Source organism: Balaenoptera borealis, assembly GCF_965194805.1.
Source record: "Balaenoptera borealis genome assembly, chromosome: 1".
NCBI classification, from domain to species: Eukaryota; Metazoa; Chordata; class Mammalia; order Artiodactyla; family Balaenopteridae; genus Balaenoptera; species Balaenoptera borealis.
The window spans coordinates 58239015-58256416 of NC_138860.1; the positions used below are offsets into that span (position 1 = coordinate 58239015).

Sequence of the window (17402 nt, forward strand, 5' to 3'; positions counted from 1 at the left end):
AGTGCACTCCGCTGCATTCGGCTCTAGAGTGGCTCCAGGCAAAAATGGCTCTGGTGGCGTTAGAATCAGTTGAGTTGGGAGATGCCCATAGTTATCTCCTTCCCAGGAATTGAAACGCCTCACTTCTCCACGACCCTCTTGAATTACTTAATCCTTGCATCATTTTTCAAAGTTTAAGGCATCTGAACAACGTTATAAACTTTCCTAAAACCTGAGATTACTCCTTACCCTGCCTCAGCCTTCCACAGCACCTGCAGGGGGCAGTGTCCCAACCAGAAGTTCAAGAACATGAATGAGTTAACATCCCCAAGGATAAATCAGACAGGAGCACACCTCCCGGTGAAATGGAAAGGCAACTAACTATGACCCAGGACTTCCTCTTGCTAATGTCTGCTCTAAGAGAACAGATTATGGGACACAGCATTTTAAATTTCAGCATTGTGTTGTGCTTTGCTTCTTGATTTGAGCATTTATTCAAAAAACAGGTTTTACACGTCTAAAAAATCTAAGGCTAATAAGTTCAGAAAAATGCTATAAACAGTCATGATTTTGTCCACATGGAAGATAATATTTTGTAATTTATTATCAAAAATACTATAGGATGCTATCCAGCATATTTTTGGCCTTTTAGCTTTAGTAACAGAGTAAGCCGATACTGTCCAAGAATAGTTTACAGTAGATGTTGGAGAGAACAGAGAACTTGGAGTCCATTTAAAGGATTCAAAAAATTCTCTAATATGATTCTTGCTACATTTTAGAGCCAGCATTTCTTTCCCCTGTGAAAATGAACCCACGATTTTATAATGTATGCTATTGGGAAAGTATGAATCAATTGATAGACTTTGAAATAAGAACATAAGGAGAAAAACAGTCCACAGTTTTTATTTGATGATGCAAACATATAATATACAGTATAACTTAGTCTCTGAGATAAGTGCTAATATAACCTACCTTGCCACACTTTCCTTACTTTATTTTACATATCTGACTTGGATTTCACCCGTAAGGATGGTACTGATAAACCCACTTCTGTGGCTGCAGCAAAAAGGCAGCTTAAGGGATGATTTGCCCACATTAAATCTGCTCAGTTTATGAGCTGTAAAAAGAATTAGCCAGGCAAGGTTTTCAACAAAACAGAACAAGAGAGAAAGTGTGTTTAAATTGCTTCTTAAAATACACTAAATATTGGGCTAATTCTAAAAATAAACTTTGATTAAACACCAAGCATCAACACATTTTGTTTTCTTTCATTACCTCAATAAGCCCTGTTTATGTGCTAGGTGCTGTATTAAGAGTTAGACGTACAGAAATAAAGACAGTCGCTGCCCAGGAGTTTCTACTTGAGCTGGGAAGAGAGACAAGTAAACAGTGTCCACAGTTGGGTAAGTGCTACGGCAGGATTATGCCTCAAGAGTTTCAGGGACACCTGGAGTCTTAGCCTGGGGATGGAAAGAGGTTGGAGGGTTGGAAGGACTTGAAGAAAACAAAACAAGTGGAGGGGACTGGCATTCCAGGAATAGGAGATAGTATGTATGAAGGGAAAAAAAGCTAGAAAACGTACTGTCAGTTTGAGAAATCAAGTATTATCTTATTCTTTAGCACAAGTGGCAAAATTACTTGTTTTGCTCCAAGTCCTAATTCATAAAACAAATAACTTCTGGAGGGCTTTTAGTTGTTTTAAAATATGATTCCTAAAAAGCATTACTTCTGAGATTAATTTTTATATTTTAGCCTCTGTACTGTATCACTGACGACAGATAAGTTGGGTAGAGAAAAAGACTAAAAGGTATGCAAAGAAGCAGACGGTTAAGAGGAATATAGTGATGAGAAAACTACATAGAGAGAGAGGATGTGGTTTTTAAAGAGATTTACACGCACATGGCTATTGAATGAAGTTAGGCAGTGTCCCCTCGGAAGACTTTCTCTCTCTCTCTCTCTCTCCCCCTCCTTCCCTTCCTCCCTTCTCTCTCCCTCTCTCTCTTTTTCAAGAAATGCCCAAAGAGATCTAAGAACTTACATGCTGTATGTAGAAACCTACTCCCATTGATGGTAGCTGGGGTAAAACTATTTCTAACCCTCTTCATCTTCTTCTGTCCTCTTCTCCCTGCCCTTCCCCTCACTCCCACCCCAGGCACCAGGGGAAGGGGTTGGCCAACTCAGACATTTGGGGGAAGGAGGAGAAGCTGGGAAGGAGGTGCTAAGAACTAGCTACTGGGAGAGGCAAACTTCTACTTCTGAGATGCACATTCCTTTGTCATCTCAAGTCAGGGAGAAGAAGCAAAACAAACAAGGATGGGGAGGGAAAAGGCAACACTGGATCTCTATAAGAAAGTGTAAAATTCATCTCTGCTTTGGAAAGGTGGAAAAGACCTTTTGCCCCTTTCTGATAGAGAGCAAGAAGCTTTCGGGCATGATATCTGACTTGGGGCCTTATCTCAAAGAGGGTAAATATGTAATTAGGAATACTGATGCAAAAGTTAACTTTCCAATTCCTCTTATTTTTGTAAGAACAACAACAAGGGAAAACTGAGCACAGGGAATTTGAAGACTTACAGAAGATTTACATTGTGCCAGCATTTCATTTCTGCCTGACCTGTGATACCCGGTGAATTAAAAGGCCAGTTTTAAATGCACCACGTGGTATTTTTCCAGTCACTCATATCAGTCCGAGTGGAAAAAATGGAGACGAGTTACCGTTTACTAATTAGAATCCCAGTGATTAAAAAAAAAAAATTCCAGCAGGAGGAGCTCTAACATGCCTTAGAGTTCAAATTTTAAAAACAAAAAAGTTGAAAGCAAACAGAAAAACAGAGAGGCGGTGTGCCTTGCAAGCTGCCATGTCAGTGAACAAATATGTGACCGAGTCCAATTAAATGCTTAGTGCGAAGCCAAGTGATGACACTGGTGGAGAGAGAACGGCCCACATTTTCTCCCTTCCACGAGTCTCCTCGTTCTGATGCAGTTAAACTGGGAACGGATCTGCGGTGTTAGCTCTTACAAAAGAGGGAGCGAAAGGCTGCTTTCTGGGCAAGTCTAGAAGTTATTCTTTTTCTCTTGAAGTGTCATATTGTTGCTAAATGAGTCTTTGATGCCGGCTCAAAAACCGCATTTTAAAATGTAATTTTCATTGGTGTCTGAAGGCACTACGAAAACTCCTGTATGTTCGTCTCCTTTACTCAGTGGCTTGTTGGGTGTTTTTTTAAAATGAGGGAAATGCTGTGTTTGTAAAAACTGGTGCTAAAAGGGCAAGGAATCATATGTCCCCTGGGCCATGTAAGGAGTCTGCAGAAAGAATTAGAGCTTTCTAACACACTCACATACATCAACTGGAATACAAAGAATTTACTCAGGAAAACAGTGAGAAGTATATGAATTTAACAGTTACCGGATTTTTAGGGTAAGCCTTTCCATTTTGGACAGTGTTGTGGGAGAAGAATGGATGAGTGGGCGTACAGTACGATCAGAATTACTTAACCTGAAGGAAAGTTTCAACCAATCCCTTTTAATCGCTCGCCAACAAGAAGTCAAACTTTTTGTTTTACACCTTAGTGGTATGCCCACATTTAAAAATTTTATATAAGCTCCTACAGAAAATTTAACTAGACCAATTCAGACCAAAAGTCACTAAATAAAGCTAGTCTAGACGGAAAAATCTATGAAAACCATATGTCTTTTAGGCATCTGTCTTACAAAAACTGCCATCATCTTGGAGAAATAGTTCACAAAATATGCTTTTAGGAAAACACTACTGTAACAACCATGGGAGCTGTGCTTAAGAAGATGGCTGGACTTAGAGAGAGTAAAGCCAGAATGTTTACAAATGAAAGGCTCTCATTTCTACATATATCTGTCTGTAAACATCACTGAGAGAATGGACAAAGGCAGGTATAATTTATATTTCCACTACTCTAGAAGGGATCAAAAAAGTTTACAGTTTTGTTCCTCCACATCCCCACAGAATGTTAGACCAAGGGACCTCAAAGCAACTCTATTCTCACTCACAGAAAACTGTTTTGAATAATGTTGTACATGGATGAGGCCAAAGAACCAGAACATTTTCTTCTGATTATTACCTCATCCTGCTGGCCTGCCAAACACAGCTAGAAGGCAGGTGTCAGACAGAAGCAACCAAAGGAAGACTGTCCTGTATAACTGGGTGTAGGGCCCAACTGACAGACAAGGGGAATCAGAAGGACTGGGGTACAATGCAGGAGTGCAGTGAGAATGCAGTAAAGAGAAACGTCCTAAAACCTTGCCTTTCGGATTTAACATTGCTTTCTGGACTGGAGACAACGTTCAGTGCTACCTTCCTTATTCTAGCTTCATATTTTTGTACCTCAAAATGCACTTTAATAAGTGGTATGAAATCTATAGAAAAAACAGAAAAGTTAACTCTAATGATAAAAATGACATCATTTTGACAGAAACCTGAAGAGTCTCTGGAGACTGTGAAAGTATTTGTAAATTGCAAAGATCCCTTGTGACTGTCAAGAATATTTTGCTGAAATTTCTTGCTCTACAGGGAAGGGAACAACACAGTAACAATGGTCATTGGTATGAGTGCCCCATGTGTTGTTCGGACACCTAGAAGACTGGATAAACACTATGTATCAAATAGAAAAGGTCCCGGGTGGAAGGAGGTGAGTACAGTAAAAAAAAAAAAAGAGGGAAATCTACAAGGTGGCATCAATCACACACCAAAGTTTTAAGCAAAAGCAAGAAACACGATTTCAACACGTTTATTCAAAGATACGGTGCTTTAAAATGAGTTTTCAAATACTCATTAGTTTTCGAGTATTAAGATGGTAATGGGGTAGAGTGTTTGAAATATTAAAACAAATCAAGCAATCATATCAACAATCCTCATTACAGATCCCTAAACTGAACTGTAGAGCATTTAAGTAGGTTAATCAAATTCTACTGATGAATCACAGGGATTTTTATGGTCCATTAATTTCAGTCCTGAGTGTTCTGATACTACTACTGTTAGAGCTAAAACTGTGAGTTTGCTTTCTTTCAAGGGCTATGTACAGTATGGATTTTATTGTGACCTTAGACCCAGATACGTGCAGGGAAATTACTGCAGTGGTTTCTCTAGTTAACACATTTACTCATGTTTCCTTAATTTTCCACCCCAAGAGGCAATAATTAATGTAGAATTGGCCTCACATGAAGTTTTATTATTTTAGTTATTAAAATATTTTCCAATACTACTAAGAAGCAAGAAGAAATTCTAGTTGTTTTAAAAATAAGTAGACGTTTTCCTCAGTTTTTATAGCTTTCCTCCATGAATGGTGGTCTAAAGGCAAAGCAGTGTGCAGACTTTCTGGCGGAGACCCTTGAACACGAGACTAGGAGGAGATTTATTTGAGGGAAAAACTTCATTCACTTTTAAAACTGGCTTTGAGAGTAATCCTAATATAAAGTTAAAAAAATACACGTGGTACAGAATATATCTTACATAATTACCCATTCCCAAGTGGAATAATTCCATTTTAGGTTCTTGGGCTGCAAAATACCTTTAAAAAGGCTTTCCTATCTCCTACTCTCATAAAAGGTCTCATTCTAGATGAATGCAAAATATAATGAAATTTAGATAAGGCTGATCATGAAAATCTGAAGCCTAATACAGGTAGTATTTACATGGTGGAGGCAACTGGTATATTTGATTGTAAAATAAGATTATTTTCCAAATCATATTCAAAGCCACCTGAGGTCTCCTTTCTCTTGGTTTTCAACATTGCCATAGAAGCTTGGGGATTCACTTGTGGTGGTATATCTAGCTGGTGGTTATCTAGTCTTTAGCTTATTCTCTGTCTCAGTTGGTTCATTAGCCTTTCTACAAAAACAAAACAAAACAAACAAAAAAAATAGGAAAGGGATGAAGCATATTTCTAAATTTTGTATTAACTTGCATATTTACTGGGTTCCCATAATAGCAGCAAGAACAGTATTATCCTGTTTTTCAGTGTTTAAACTAATCCCAATGGGGGAAAATGTTGACTTCATAAAGATCTGGAATTCTCCACGTGTCTGAGCAATTAAAATCAAGAAGGCCTGGCCTTGTCATTGACCATGAATGATTGAGAATTTTGCTGTTTGCCATTTTGATTAAGGATTTTTTTCCTGATCCTTGGACAGAATGTGTTCTTTCTACAATTCACGTGAGCAGATAATTTTGACTGGAAAACAGGAGTGGACATTTCCTGGTGTTTATGGGAATGGTTAAAAAATAATTTCAGAAATTAGAGCACTTGTTATTTGCAGGTTTGCCTATCATGTGGCTCTGATGCCTGAAAAGTAGCCAGAAAGAAAAGAAAGTACTGTGCCATGCTGAGGCTGCCTCAGTTCCTTGTGGCTTTGGACTTTGGCCTCTGTAGGAATTGTATTTCTGGTCAGAGTTGCCACACGATCTAAACTTCACCTAAATACCGGTAATGCGGCATCAGTACACATGCAGATTCTTGCAAACCCAATGCATTTCCAACACCCCGCCCCCCATCCCCTGCATTTAAAAATACTGGCCAGACCAAAAGTGTAATATTCTTTTGGAAACAGCATTTGGTAAGCCAGGTGGATTTCATTTGGCAACTAAAGGGTATTAATATGTTTAGATTCAGAGGTTCCCCTAGACAACGGTTACAATACGTTGGCTAGAGTAAGCTAAAGGTTTTAACATTGGGCATTTAAAAATTCTATGTTTAAGCAGCAATAAAGTTATGACAAGCAGACAAAAGCCATCAAACCCTCAGTTAAATCCTCAACTCCTTTCTCATTCTGTTGGAGGGAGGCATGTAAAGCACATTCTGAGTGAAAGATGCAGCATTTACATTTTCATGTTTAATTTCCTGGCTATTTATCGGCTAAAGCAGCTCTAGTAAGCTAAATTTTACTTCTAATTTTTCCTCGTAGCTGATAAGTCACAGGGAGGAAGAGGTGTCCAGCAGCTCATTCTTGGAGTTTGCTGCTTATATAAAATTTAGAGGTGAAAGAGCCATGGATCATGTTGTGCCACGAATCTCTCAAGTCATTGAAAAACATGCCATCTGACCACAACTGCCTGAAAATGAAGATTTTCCCTGTAAAATCATTCTTTTCTTACAGTGAGGGAGACAAAAGAGGGCAGTGATGAAACAGAAGTACTAGCTTGTGTGCGTCTACAAGACTGTGGGTCTGCTTACACTGGGCAGAATTCTTTTCTCTGAGCTGACATCAACTCGTATATAGGAACATTCAGCAGATTCCAACTGGTGACAGTTTGCTGCTGACCGGCTACAGGAAGAATAATAATTATTGGCTGTGCGTTTTTCACTGGTCAGTGGCTCTTGTGCCAGACTCCCGTCTTGGCTGTCTTCCTCAATCAGGTGAAACCAGGGGCAGGATTAGGTACCCTGAAACTCAGAAAGGCTTTCCCTACACTGTTGAAGTTTAGCAATTTAGAGCGCCAAACGAGAACAATGACAGAGCTATTTGCTATTATTGGTCGTGGGACATGGAAGCAGTTGTTCCCTTAACTCAATGCAAGTTAGCATGGGGCTGGTATGGTATATGGTATATTGTTATATTTACTGCCCTGCTGCCTGTCTGCATTTCTGCTGTTTGTACTTTGCCTCATGTAGATCCTTTCTTACTTTCCGTGTTCTTGTACCCTCCCGCACCATCAGATGTTTGGAAAAGTAAGATAAGGGGCACATTGAAAACTGAAAGGCAATCTGAAATCTACCTTGACACATCTGCAAAGCTCCCAAATTCCTGGGCCTTGCCTAAACAGACTGCCAGTCATTGTGGACTGTGGCGGGATGGAGATGTTTGTGTAAAGTAGACTCAAGTTTGCTATACCCAAGAAGGAAACCACCAGGCTAATTTTACTTCCACTTGAACCAGAATGAAACCAAGACCTGAAGAATGAAAACCTTTGACATTAACCATTGATTCACTTCAGTGAATTATTATGTTACAACCAGAATCACTGTGGCATTTGAATGATTTTGATGAAATATCTAATTGTGGGGCTCAGATTAAATTGCACGTTTTTCTTTAGTGAGCAGCTTGTGGCCAAATTCCCATTTTCATTACAATATGTTAAGCATCGTGACAACTCATGTTAAACCTGCAACAAATTATTAATTACATTTGGGATTTCTGTAACTAATTTTGTTACATAGTAGCCTCATGAGATGCCTTAAATATTAAGAATCAGAAAGAACGCCTCAAAGTTGTTTCTATTCTCAGCGATTATACTTTGTAAAAATCCTTGCTTGACTTTTAAATCCAGTTGCTAAATATAAAAACTGTTCCCTGAAAAATCAGAACACCTAATCATATTTTTATTTGTTTGTTCTTTAAAGGAGAAGGATGTCGAGGAAAATAGAAAGCTCATGGCTGAAATCAGAAATCACAAGATGAATTCATCACTTGTCCAAAGACACTCAGCTGCTAAAAGAAGTCGTACTTTTAGAGGGCTGTTGAGGAGGAAGTAAGTCAGGGTGTTTCCAGTACACGACTGTTGGGGAGTCAGACAGGCTAGTCCCACAAGTCGCTTAAGTGTCCGTGAACCCTGAGCCCACAACTTCAAGGCTCGGCAGCTTCATCCTTCATGGCACCAAACCTTGATATTAGGGATGCAAAGACACACTCATAAGAATCATGGGTTTGCTCTTACTCAAAATTCGGGGGACTGGCTGAAAACAAAGCAAAACGAAACAAAACAAAACAAAACAAAACAGGGAGACCTTATCCCTAGGTGAAAGGGATTCTGTGTTAGCTGCCAATTAAATCAACATATAAAATACGTAAAAGAGATATGGTACAGAAGAGCATCAGGGTCAAACATTTAAAACCAGATTAAACTAAATTGTAAAGAGAACCAAATGGCTTTTACCTCTGTAAAGAAAAGAACATGAGTGCATGGATTGTCTCTTCATGTAGAGAAACTGATGTACCTTTTGCCATGGTTGGCTGAGTAGTAAATTACTGAGAATGTGGGGCTGTGATGAGACTCTCAAAGTGTGCATGTCAAGTCAGGGAAACTTTATAAGTCATGGAAGGAGCATAAGTGGGAGGCCCTGGGATAACCTTGATGCTATTCCAGGGCTGTCTCTGCAGTGCAGGGACCCCAGTTTCACCATGGGCCTCACCAGAGACTCTTTCTGTGGAGCATTTCTTGGTTTCCATGCTGTGTTTCTGTCATGTGAATGAGCTGGAGTAAAAGCTAAGTCCTTTCCTCTGATTCACTTTTGTCATTTTTAAAAGACACCATCAGACTTGGTGACAGGGCTGGTTAAAAGAAAGGACTTCTATTTTTCAGAAAAAAAATTTTTTTTAAATAGGAGACTGGATGATGAGGTAAATGAAGTTTGCTTTTCCTTGGATAGAGACCCTTCCTCCCACCCTTATCTCCTTTTGACCGTTGCAAAATAGCCTAGTCCAAGGAAAGGGGAGAAGACAAATGAGTGAAATAATGCCAGAGTCGGGCTGTTGCCAGGAAAAACACACTCTGATTCAGTTAATTTGTTCTGTTAATGTCAAAGGCTGTGATTCCCAATTAGCTAATTTTAAGAAGCTGTAACCGAAAATAGCTACATCAGCCCTAAAGTTAGTGTTTGGTGAAGATTAGAATCTTCAAGTAAGAGAATAGGGTCCCTAAAGAGGTACTGATGTCTGTTTAACATCATGTTGCTCAACAAGGACACGACTGGCTGGGATTTTCCAACTGGGTTTCAGCCGCTTCAGAGAAGTTGATAGAGGTGAGAGGGGAGGGGACACACCAAACATTCTGGCAACAGAAAGTGTTCCACAAATCAGATTTGTGTACAGTTAACTTTCTAATGGCAGAAGCATCCGTGCTGGTGAGGCTCTTTGGGATAGAGGTGCTCCCCTAGTTCAGGAGGAGTTAATTAAAACAGGCATGCAGTGTGCGATATTTCTAGCCCTCACTGAAAGTCTCCATGCACATAAACCAGAACAGCTTGAGCAGCTGAGAAAAACTGGGCCAAAAACCACTCGACCAGCCTCTCTCCTTCCTCTTCCTTTACATTGGAATGGAAAGATACAATAATAATCATTTTTTTAAAAAAAGCAGAACACTCATGGTTTCTGTACAATCGCAGGTGCTTTCATTACATCTGAATAGGGTTACAATAAATCTATGCTCTTAAAAGTGAAGATCACAACTTGCTAATGAAATCACAAATTATCCAGAAGAAAACTATGCGCAGGCACACGCTGAGTGGCAGAATCTTTTGCCTCTAAAAGTTCAGTTTTTGCGTTTGTAATATTAAAGCCCAACAGGGAGCCGGCAGGACACTGCTTGTGCTGTCTTGTCACGTTATGAGTTTCTGGTTTCAGATAAAAGGGGAGAAAGGGCCTTTAAGAAAGCAAAAAACTGGAGAAAAAATTAAACTTCCTTCTCGGAAACCTAAGGGTTGTTTTTCTGGAGATGATGGATAATGGCATTTCGAGTTATTTTAGTTTTTAATAGAGAAAATGGAGGCAAGTCATGGAGGGAAAAGAGAGTATATAAATAAATGGAACAAGGTGAAGTTTCAACAAGAGCTTCTCTCAACTTTTTCTTTCTTTCTTTCTATCTTTGTCTCCCTTTCCTTCTCTCTCTTTCTTTTTTTGAAATCTTAAACCCCATTTCTGGCTTGCATTTGGTAGGATTCCTGCCCTGGCTTTTATTAAAAACAGACTTTACGTGGTCAGAATTCTCCATCTAAAGCTAAACTTTAATAGGCATAAGGATCCTAACAAAGTCTTTCTTGCTCTCTCTCAGGTGACCCCCCCCCCCCGGTCCCCCCAAGGATTTCCCTCCCAGTGCGCTGAACCGGCGCTGAAACTGGAAGGCTCAGCAAAAACCACCAATTTTCCTCTTTTACTCTGAACCCTCATTTCTGTTTTACTTTTGAGACTCTTTGCAAGGCCAGATCAAGTTAACTCTGGCTCTAACCTGAGAATAATCCAGAAATTTTGAATAACACACTGTTGTCCTATAAATTCCCCAAAGCAGGTGCCTGAAACCTGGCAGTTTCCCTTCTCCAGCAGAGGCTCCAGAGCCCGATTCCTGCTGGCTACCTTGTGTGCGTGTGAGCTGGGAAATACCAAGGGTGACTCCACCTGGCTTAACAAATCAATTTAGCATTCAACAGTTATCTCTGAAGGGTATTGGCAAGCCAGCTTATCTGAAACCGAGAGGTAAAGCAGCCAAGCGAGCAGGCAAAGACATGCACTTTCATTCTTGAAGGCAGGCACCACCAGGTTGCTCTAGTTCCTTCTTATAGCTAAACAGACAAAATAGCCGACTTTAAGGCCCCTGTATGGGACTCCCATCTTCCCACGCTCAACACCCCCGCCACCGCCCCCACCAGCCCCGCCAATGGCCTCCACACCTTCTTGGCACAACGGCAGACCCTTTCCCAGTCAGTTTTAAGTTTCCTAAAACAATAATTTAATCTTGTGTGTAGTGAAGCTCAATGCTGACCTTTATGCTTGTTTACATGGAAGGGACAGTCTTTTGAATACTGCAGTGCAGTGGTTCTCCAGGGGAGGGTTCTCAAGCCTTTTCAACCCTAACCCTAACCTCTCCCCTTATCCACCCGCCCCTCCCCCCACCCCCAGTGTCAATGTCTAGAGACATTCTTAGTGGTCACAACTGGGGGAGTGCAGCTGACATCCACTAGGTAGATGCCAGGATGCTGCTGAACATCCTAAAACGCACAGCACAACGTCCACAACAAAAATGTCAGTAGTGCTGAGGTGGAGAAACCCCGACATGGTTAGGAGACTGCTTGGGATTAAAGCCCAGCTCGATTCGGGCCTGGTTGAGCAGCCTTGGGCAAGGTGCTTAACCTCTGTGCCTCGTCTGTAAAACGGATAATAACCTATCTCATGGGGTTGTTGTGAGCATTAAACAAAAATGTACCTGCAAAGCTCTTAGGACAGTGCCTAGCATACGTTGAGATCTCAATAAATACTAGCTGTTGTTACTGTTATTACGAGAAATTCAGCTCAGTTCCAAATAAATTATAAGCCAAACCTATTGAGGTTAGAAAAAAAAAAATACATAGGTTTGAGAGTACATATATCCTCTTTGATGGGGACCAAAATCATGATGGCAGTAACAACCACAGCGCTTTACAGTTCGTGAGACTCTTTCAAATACCTCATCTCATATGATTTGGGCCACATCCTTGTTATGTCTTTATTTCATAGATGAGGAACTCCTGGCTCAGTTAAATGAGTGGCCCAATGCCTGTGGCAAACCAGGTCTTCTGATTCCACATCTCCTTCTATTCCTTCTACACTTCCCTTTGTTTAGTGGGTTAAGATGCCCCTTCTTCTCTTCATTACACCCAACAGCCTGAAGATCAAAATAAATGTAAGTACTGAAATCAGAGGGTGAGGTGACTCAGGCTTCATGGGTGGGCAGAACTCACTTCTCTTTTTATGGTACCTGCATAGTAAGGTTTTCCTTCATGGAGTATACAAATATTTTAATCCTCTGAATTGAACTTCTAAAAAACTAACTTTCTGTATGGGCTATTTTCTTTCATTTTTAAATTTCTGATGTTGAGGGAAAAAACCCTAATTCCCTCTATTTTCAAAATCTCTTATTAGTATATTGACCATAAATGTATGAAGGTTAGAATATAGCTTCAACTATATGTATACATATTTCAAGTTCTACTTATTTATTAGCTATTTTGTTTCACAGTTAAGCCTGACAATCTGCTTACAAATGCCAAATGTATTATTCAAATGTACAGTGTTCTATCTTATATATATTATCAGTGACTGCGCACAGCAATTATATGCCTGTGTTAAAATTTCTATGCATAGCTTTTTAAAAAACAATCACAGATTAACCAGCCAGAATGTTACTCAGCCTACATTAAAGTTAATAATATTGGGTTTAAGGGTCAAAGTTCAGAGGGCAGATAGATAATATTCCTTGAAGTCAGTGGTGTTCTAGAACTCCTCTGGTAATAGAGAAGGCCAGGCCTTAGCTGGTGATGCCCCAGTGACCTAGGGAGCACACAGCTTGCAGCGACCCAGCCACGGCTCCTTCATTTCAAAGGTCTCCGTCAAATTCTACAAACAGCTGCCAAAACGTCATTCATCTGGACCCAGGTTTCTTTGGTCCCATTTAGTTTGTGCCAGTTGAGAAAGGAGAGGTTTAGGCCATATACTGGTTTCTAAATGGTGTCACGGGCTCAGCAATCTTCCCATGATCCCCCTCCCGGAGGGAAAGCTGAAAACGTGTATGACAGTATCTTTACCATTTTCTTTTCCAAATCAATTTTGTCTGTCAGGCTATGAGAAGAGAACCGACGAGCGTGGCCCTGATTTCGGCCTCGCGCAGAACACTCACCTTGGGACGCTCGGAGGGGCCCTGGTGGGCCGAGACGGAACCTGTGGAGGCGCCCCGAACGAGTCGCTGCTGTTGGGGAAAGGAGGCAACGGGCCAGGCCGGAAGGGCACTGGAGGCGCCGCCGAGTGGGGTCCCGGGGAGGGGATGGCGGGTGCGGGCCCCCGGCCGGACGTGGGCCGCGGGAGGGGCGCGCTCAGCGTCGGCCTCCGCTGGGTGGTGGGGCTTGGAGGCGGGGACCTGGGGGCAGAGACCGACAGCAGTTTGCCCATCCTCCTTTCCGCTGGAATTCATCCTTAAAAAATATTTCATAACTGACTGCTTTTTAAAAAGTATTTTCTGACTAACTCAGACACGCGTTAGGGATGTTAAATGGTGTAGAAGGGTAAATAGTGAAAAGAAAGTTTCCCTCCCCTCCCCCCTTGCTCTGTGGAGACAACCAACATATTTTCCCGGGTATCCTTTTTAACTATATTCTGCAATACCTTTCCTCTCTCTCTCTCTCCCCCTCTCTCTCTCTCTCTCTCTCTCTCTCTATATATATATATATATATACATACATTGCTTTTTTGTACACAGCGTTCTACAACTTAACATTTTTTTTTTAAGCTTCACATTAACTGGCCTGTGTTTTCATTTCACTACTTAAAGAACTTACTCTTTTTAATGGCTGTATAACGTTCCAATGTAAGGATATATTGCGCTTGATTTTTTTTTTTTAAGTGTAAAGGTTTTTTTTTTAATTATGTGTAACACAAAGTTATTTAAGTCAATAAATTTTTAAGGAATTTCTCATGTTCTGATTCTTTCCACTGCCAATTACTTAGTTCCTCCAAACTCATAATCTTCAAGATAAAATAGCCCTTTCAAAAAGAAGTTATCATGTGAGTCAGCCCCCAATTCTCTTAGTTGGGCTTCTTTGATCTCCAATGGAATATGGACACACTTCAGAATTCCCCACCTGTAATCTTTGGGATCCAATTTCCTCAAGCGATTTACTTTAGGACCATGTTTAGGGTCAGGAGATGGATCTGCCTGGTTCTGAATTTGACACCTTCTAAAAATGTATTAGGTTCAAATCATATTCACTCCTAAGCCATCACACCCTAGAACAGTACAGATCATTGGGATATGCCAATACCTAAGATAAAAAGTTTGTTAGGTTTTTCATAGTTTACTTGGCAGCTCTGTCTTGTAGTTCTTTGCCACAGATCTAACAGGTAGTTCTATGAGTAAAGGAAACCACACAGTTAATCTATGAGGCGTCTCCAACGATTTTGTGCTTGATTTTGAAAGCGGTTGGGATCATCTGACCTTCTCTCTCGCTCCTGGACTTAAATATCTTTTTTCCTCTTTCTTTAGGTTCATACTGGTTTAGGGGAGCACATTCAGAAAATGACACTGGACAAGCTGGGAGGCCTCCGGTGATGTGGAGCCATCTTCTTACCTGCGGGAATGCTGGATCCAGGAGTCGTCCACCGGCGGCGGTGCGGGCGTGAACGTCGTGGCTGTGTTGATGTCGCCGATGACCACGAGGGCTTCTTTAAGGGCTTGGTACATTCGAAGCATCTCATCCCGGCGCTGAGCCTGCTCGGCAGATTCCTCCATCAGAGTATTTTGGTCCTCTGAAGAGTATAACTGTGCTAGGAGCTCAGAATTTATGAAATCTTTAACCTGCCAGGTCACCACAGAAAAGTAAAAAATGGGAATGAATGAGCGATTGAATGATAAACTGGTTCAGAGCCTGTGGACAAAGGCCACAAAAGTCCACTCTGGGGAAAGGGATGCATCGTGCATCTGTTTACGCTTATTTTCTTCATTAACCTCCCAATGCCAATAACAGTTTTCCTCTCTGTTTTATGGCTGTTGACAGTAAAGAAAAACATAGATTAGCTGAAAAGAGGGCCAAACCTCACCATCGCCAGAATAGGGCCTGTTGGCTGTACAAGCATTTCTGCAATGTTGTCTGAGGCTGCTTGGCTTATATATAGACAAGGGAAGGTACCAGGAGGTAAGCAGTGGTATTTTCAACAGGAAACAACGACACACAGAAAACTATGTAATAACACAAGTTATGCCTTCCTTGGTATTCCCAGCTCTTTACCTAGCTTTTACCAAAATCACTGGAATACTATTAAGACCCCAGGTTTCAGTGTTGTCTCAAAAGTGGAATTAGCACCAATAAGTGAATATTTATTATTAAATACAGAATCGTATATAATTATGCAAGTTGATTTACAAAAAGAAAAAGCGATATATTCTCTGCTTTCTAGAGCTTAACAGTGATGAGGACTGACATAAGGTTCCATAGTTAACAGATATATGAAAACAAACTAAAATACGAACAATTCGTGTGAGTCTCAGGGGAGGGGCATTTTGTGGCAGGATGAGAATGGAGACGATGCATATGTTGTGCAGCCCTGAGGGAGAGAGAACCAATCGTTATATTTCGTCAAGTCTAAGACACCACTGATTTTAAGACACACCAGTCTTTTATGTGCCACTAAGAAAGAAAAAAACACCATCAACTAAACTACAACAGAATGCCGAGATGTCATTGAGTGTAACATGCATCTTCATGTTAGAAATGTTAAATGTGAAAAAAAGTGAATGTGAGAATCAATGAAATCCAATGTGCCTTCACAAGTTATCTGATTTAATTCTCACTGCATACTTATGAAATGTATATTGTCCCAATTTTACAGATGAAGGAACTGAATGGACTTCAGAGAGTTTAAGTAACTTGCCCAAGGTCACGCAACATTAAGTTGAACCCCAAATCTTCTGACTTGAAGTCCAGTGCTCTTTCCATTCACCCCCTTACCTCACTTTGAGTGCTTAGAAATGATAATTTATGTTTAAGCATCATTATTTTAGTGTGGTGCACAAGTATGCCAATTAACTTAAGCCTAGAAAAATAAAGCAACTTGGATTTTTCAGTTTCTCTGTTAAATGAGAAAGCTAGTGCTTATCTAGAGTCACTGGCTCTAAGAAAGGCCAAAGTCCAGTACATTTAATTGTTACTAATTCAAGCAGACAACAGAACACCTGTCAGATGCTCAAAATTCCTGGGTTGTAGTTACATTTGTAACTCAGAGATGACAAGACTCTAAAACACATAGCTTCACTATTTTTTAAAGGTATCAAACCATGTAGATAATTCTACTAATCAGAAAATTCAGCTAAATCACAGCTTTGTTGTGGTGAAATAAAAAGTGTTCCCTGCACATGTTCTGTAAACCAGGAGTGATTTAAATGTGGAAGCAATCTAATACGCAAGACGTATTTGGGCAACTGTCTGGTGGAAGGGAAGGTTTATGTGTGATAGCTGTGGAAGGTAAATTTGGCCAGATAACCCTGGACCAGATGTCAAGGCCTTGAATGTCAAGGAAAAGTGTTTGAACTTTATCCACTTGGCAATGGGAAGCCATGGAAGGCTTTTAAAACAAGTAAGTGAAATAATAAAAGAGAGTTTTAGGAACATCAATCTGGCTGTGATTGGAAAATAATTTGCAAGTGTGGTAGTAGAGATAAAGAAATCTGTCAGAAGGCCATTGCAGATCATTTATGAGATGATAAGGGTTTAATTTAGTAAGTGGCATAGAAAATATGGGCAGATAGAAATGACATTATAAAGGAAAAACCAACTGGACTTGGTGCTGTTTGGATGTGAAGGGCAACAAAGAAAGGAACAAAGACACCTCAGGCATTGAGGTTTGGGTGAGGGGAAGTCAAGGAAAGTCAGATTTAGAGAAGATAGTAAATTTGGCTTAAGAAATATTTCATTCCCCTCCTTGAAGATTTATTTACTGCCAAACACACTTGCAGGTACCCAAGGAGTCATGCACGCTTGCACAAATCTTCCACTGTGAGGTGTGTGTATCCACTTGGAGAGATGGTGCAACTCCAAACTCAAAACCAGACAAGTTTCCTGGCATTGACCATCAGTTGGGTTAAGCTCTTTTGAAGCTTTACATCTTCCTGGAGTATCACTTAGAATCTATTAAACACAATTTAAAAGAAGATCCTTCCAAGA

At 40.5% G+C, this 17402-nt stretch overlaps 1 protein-coding gene across 6 annotated transcripts in view; it reads right to left on the reverse strand.

Moving 5' to 3' along the window:
* Positions 1–17402, reverse strand: part of DNM3 (dynamin 3) — a 576662-nt gene that overhangs the window by 15928 nt on the left and 543332 nt on the right. For 4 of the 6 annotated variants that reach the window (XM_082382854.1, XM_082382856.1, XM_082382851.1 and 1 more), the window contains 2 exons: positions 14814–15040; positions 13370–13606 (listed from right to left, as the gene is read on the reverse strand). In XM_082382854.1, coding sequence (XP_082238980.1) covers positions 13370–13606; positions 14814–15040 — 464 coding nt within the window. Of the gene's footprint in view, positions 1–3380; positions 5840–8353; positions 8609–13369; positions 13607–14813; positions 15041–17402 lie in introns of those variants that run through there. The other 2 variants (XM_082382852.1, XM_082382855.1) reach the window with 2 other exon arrangements.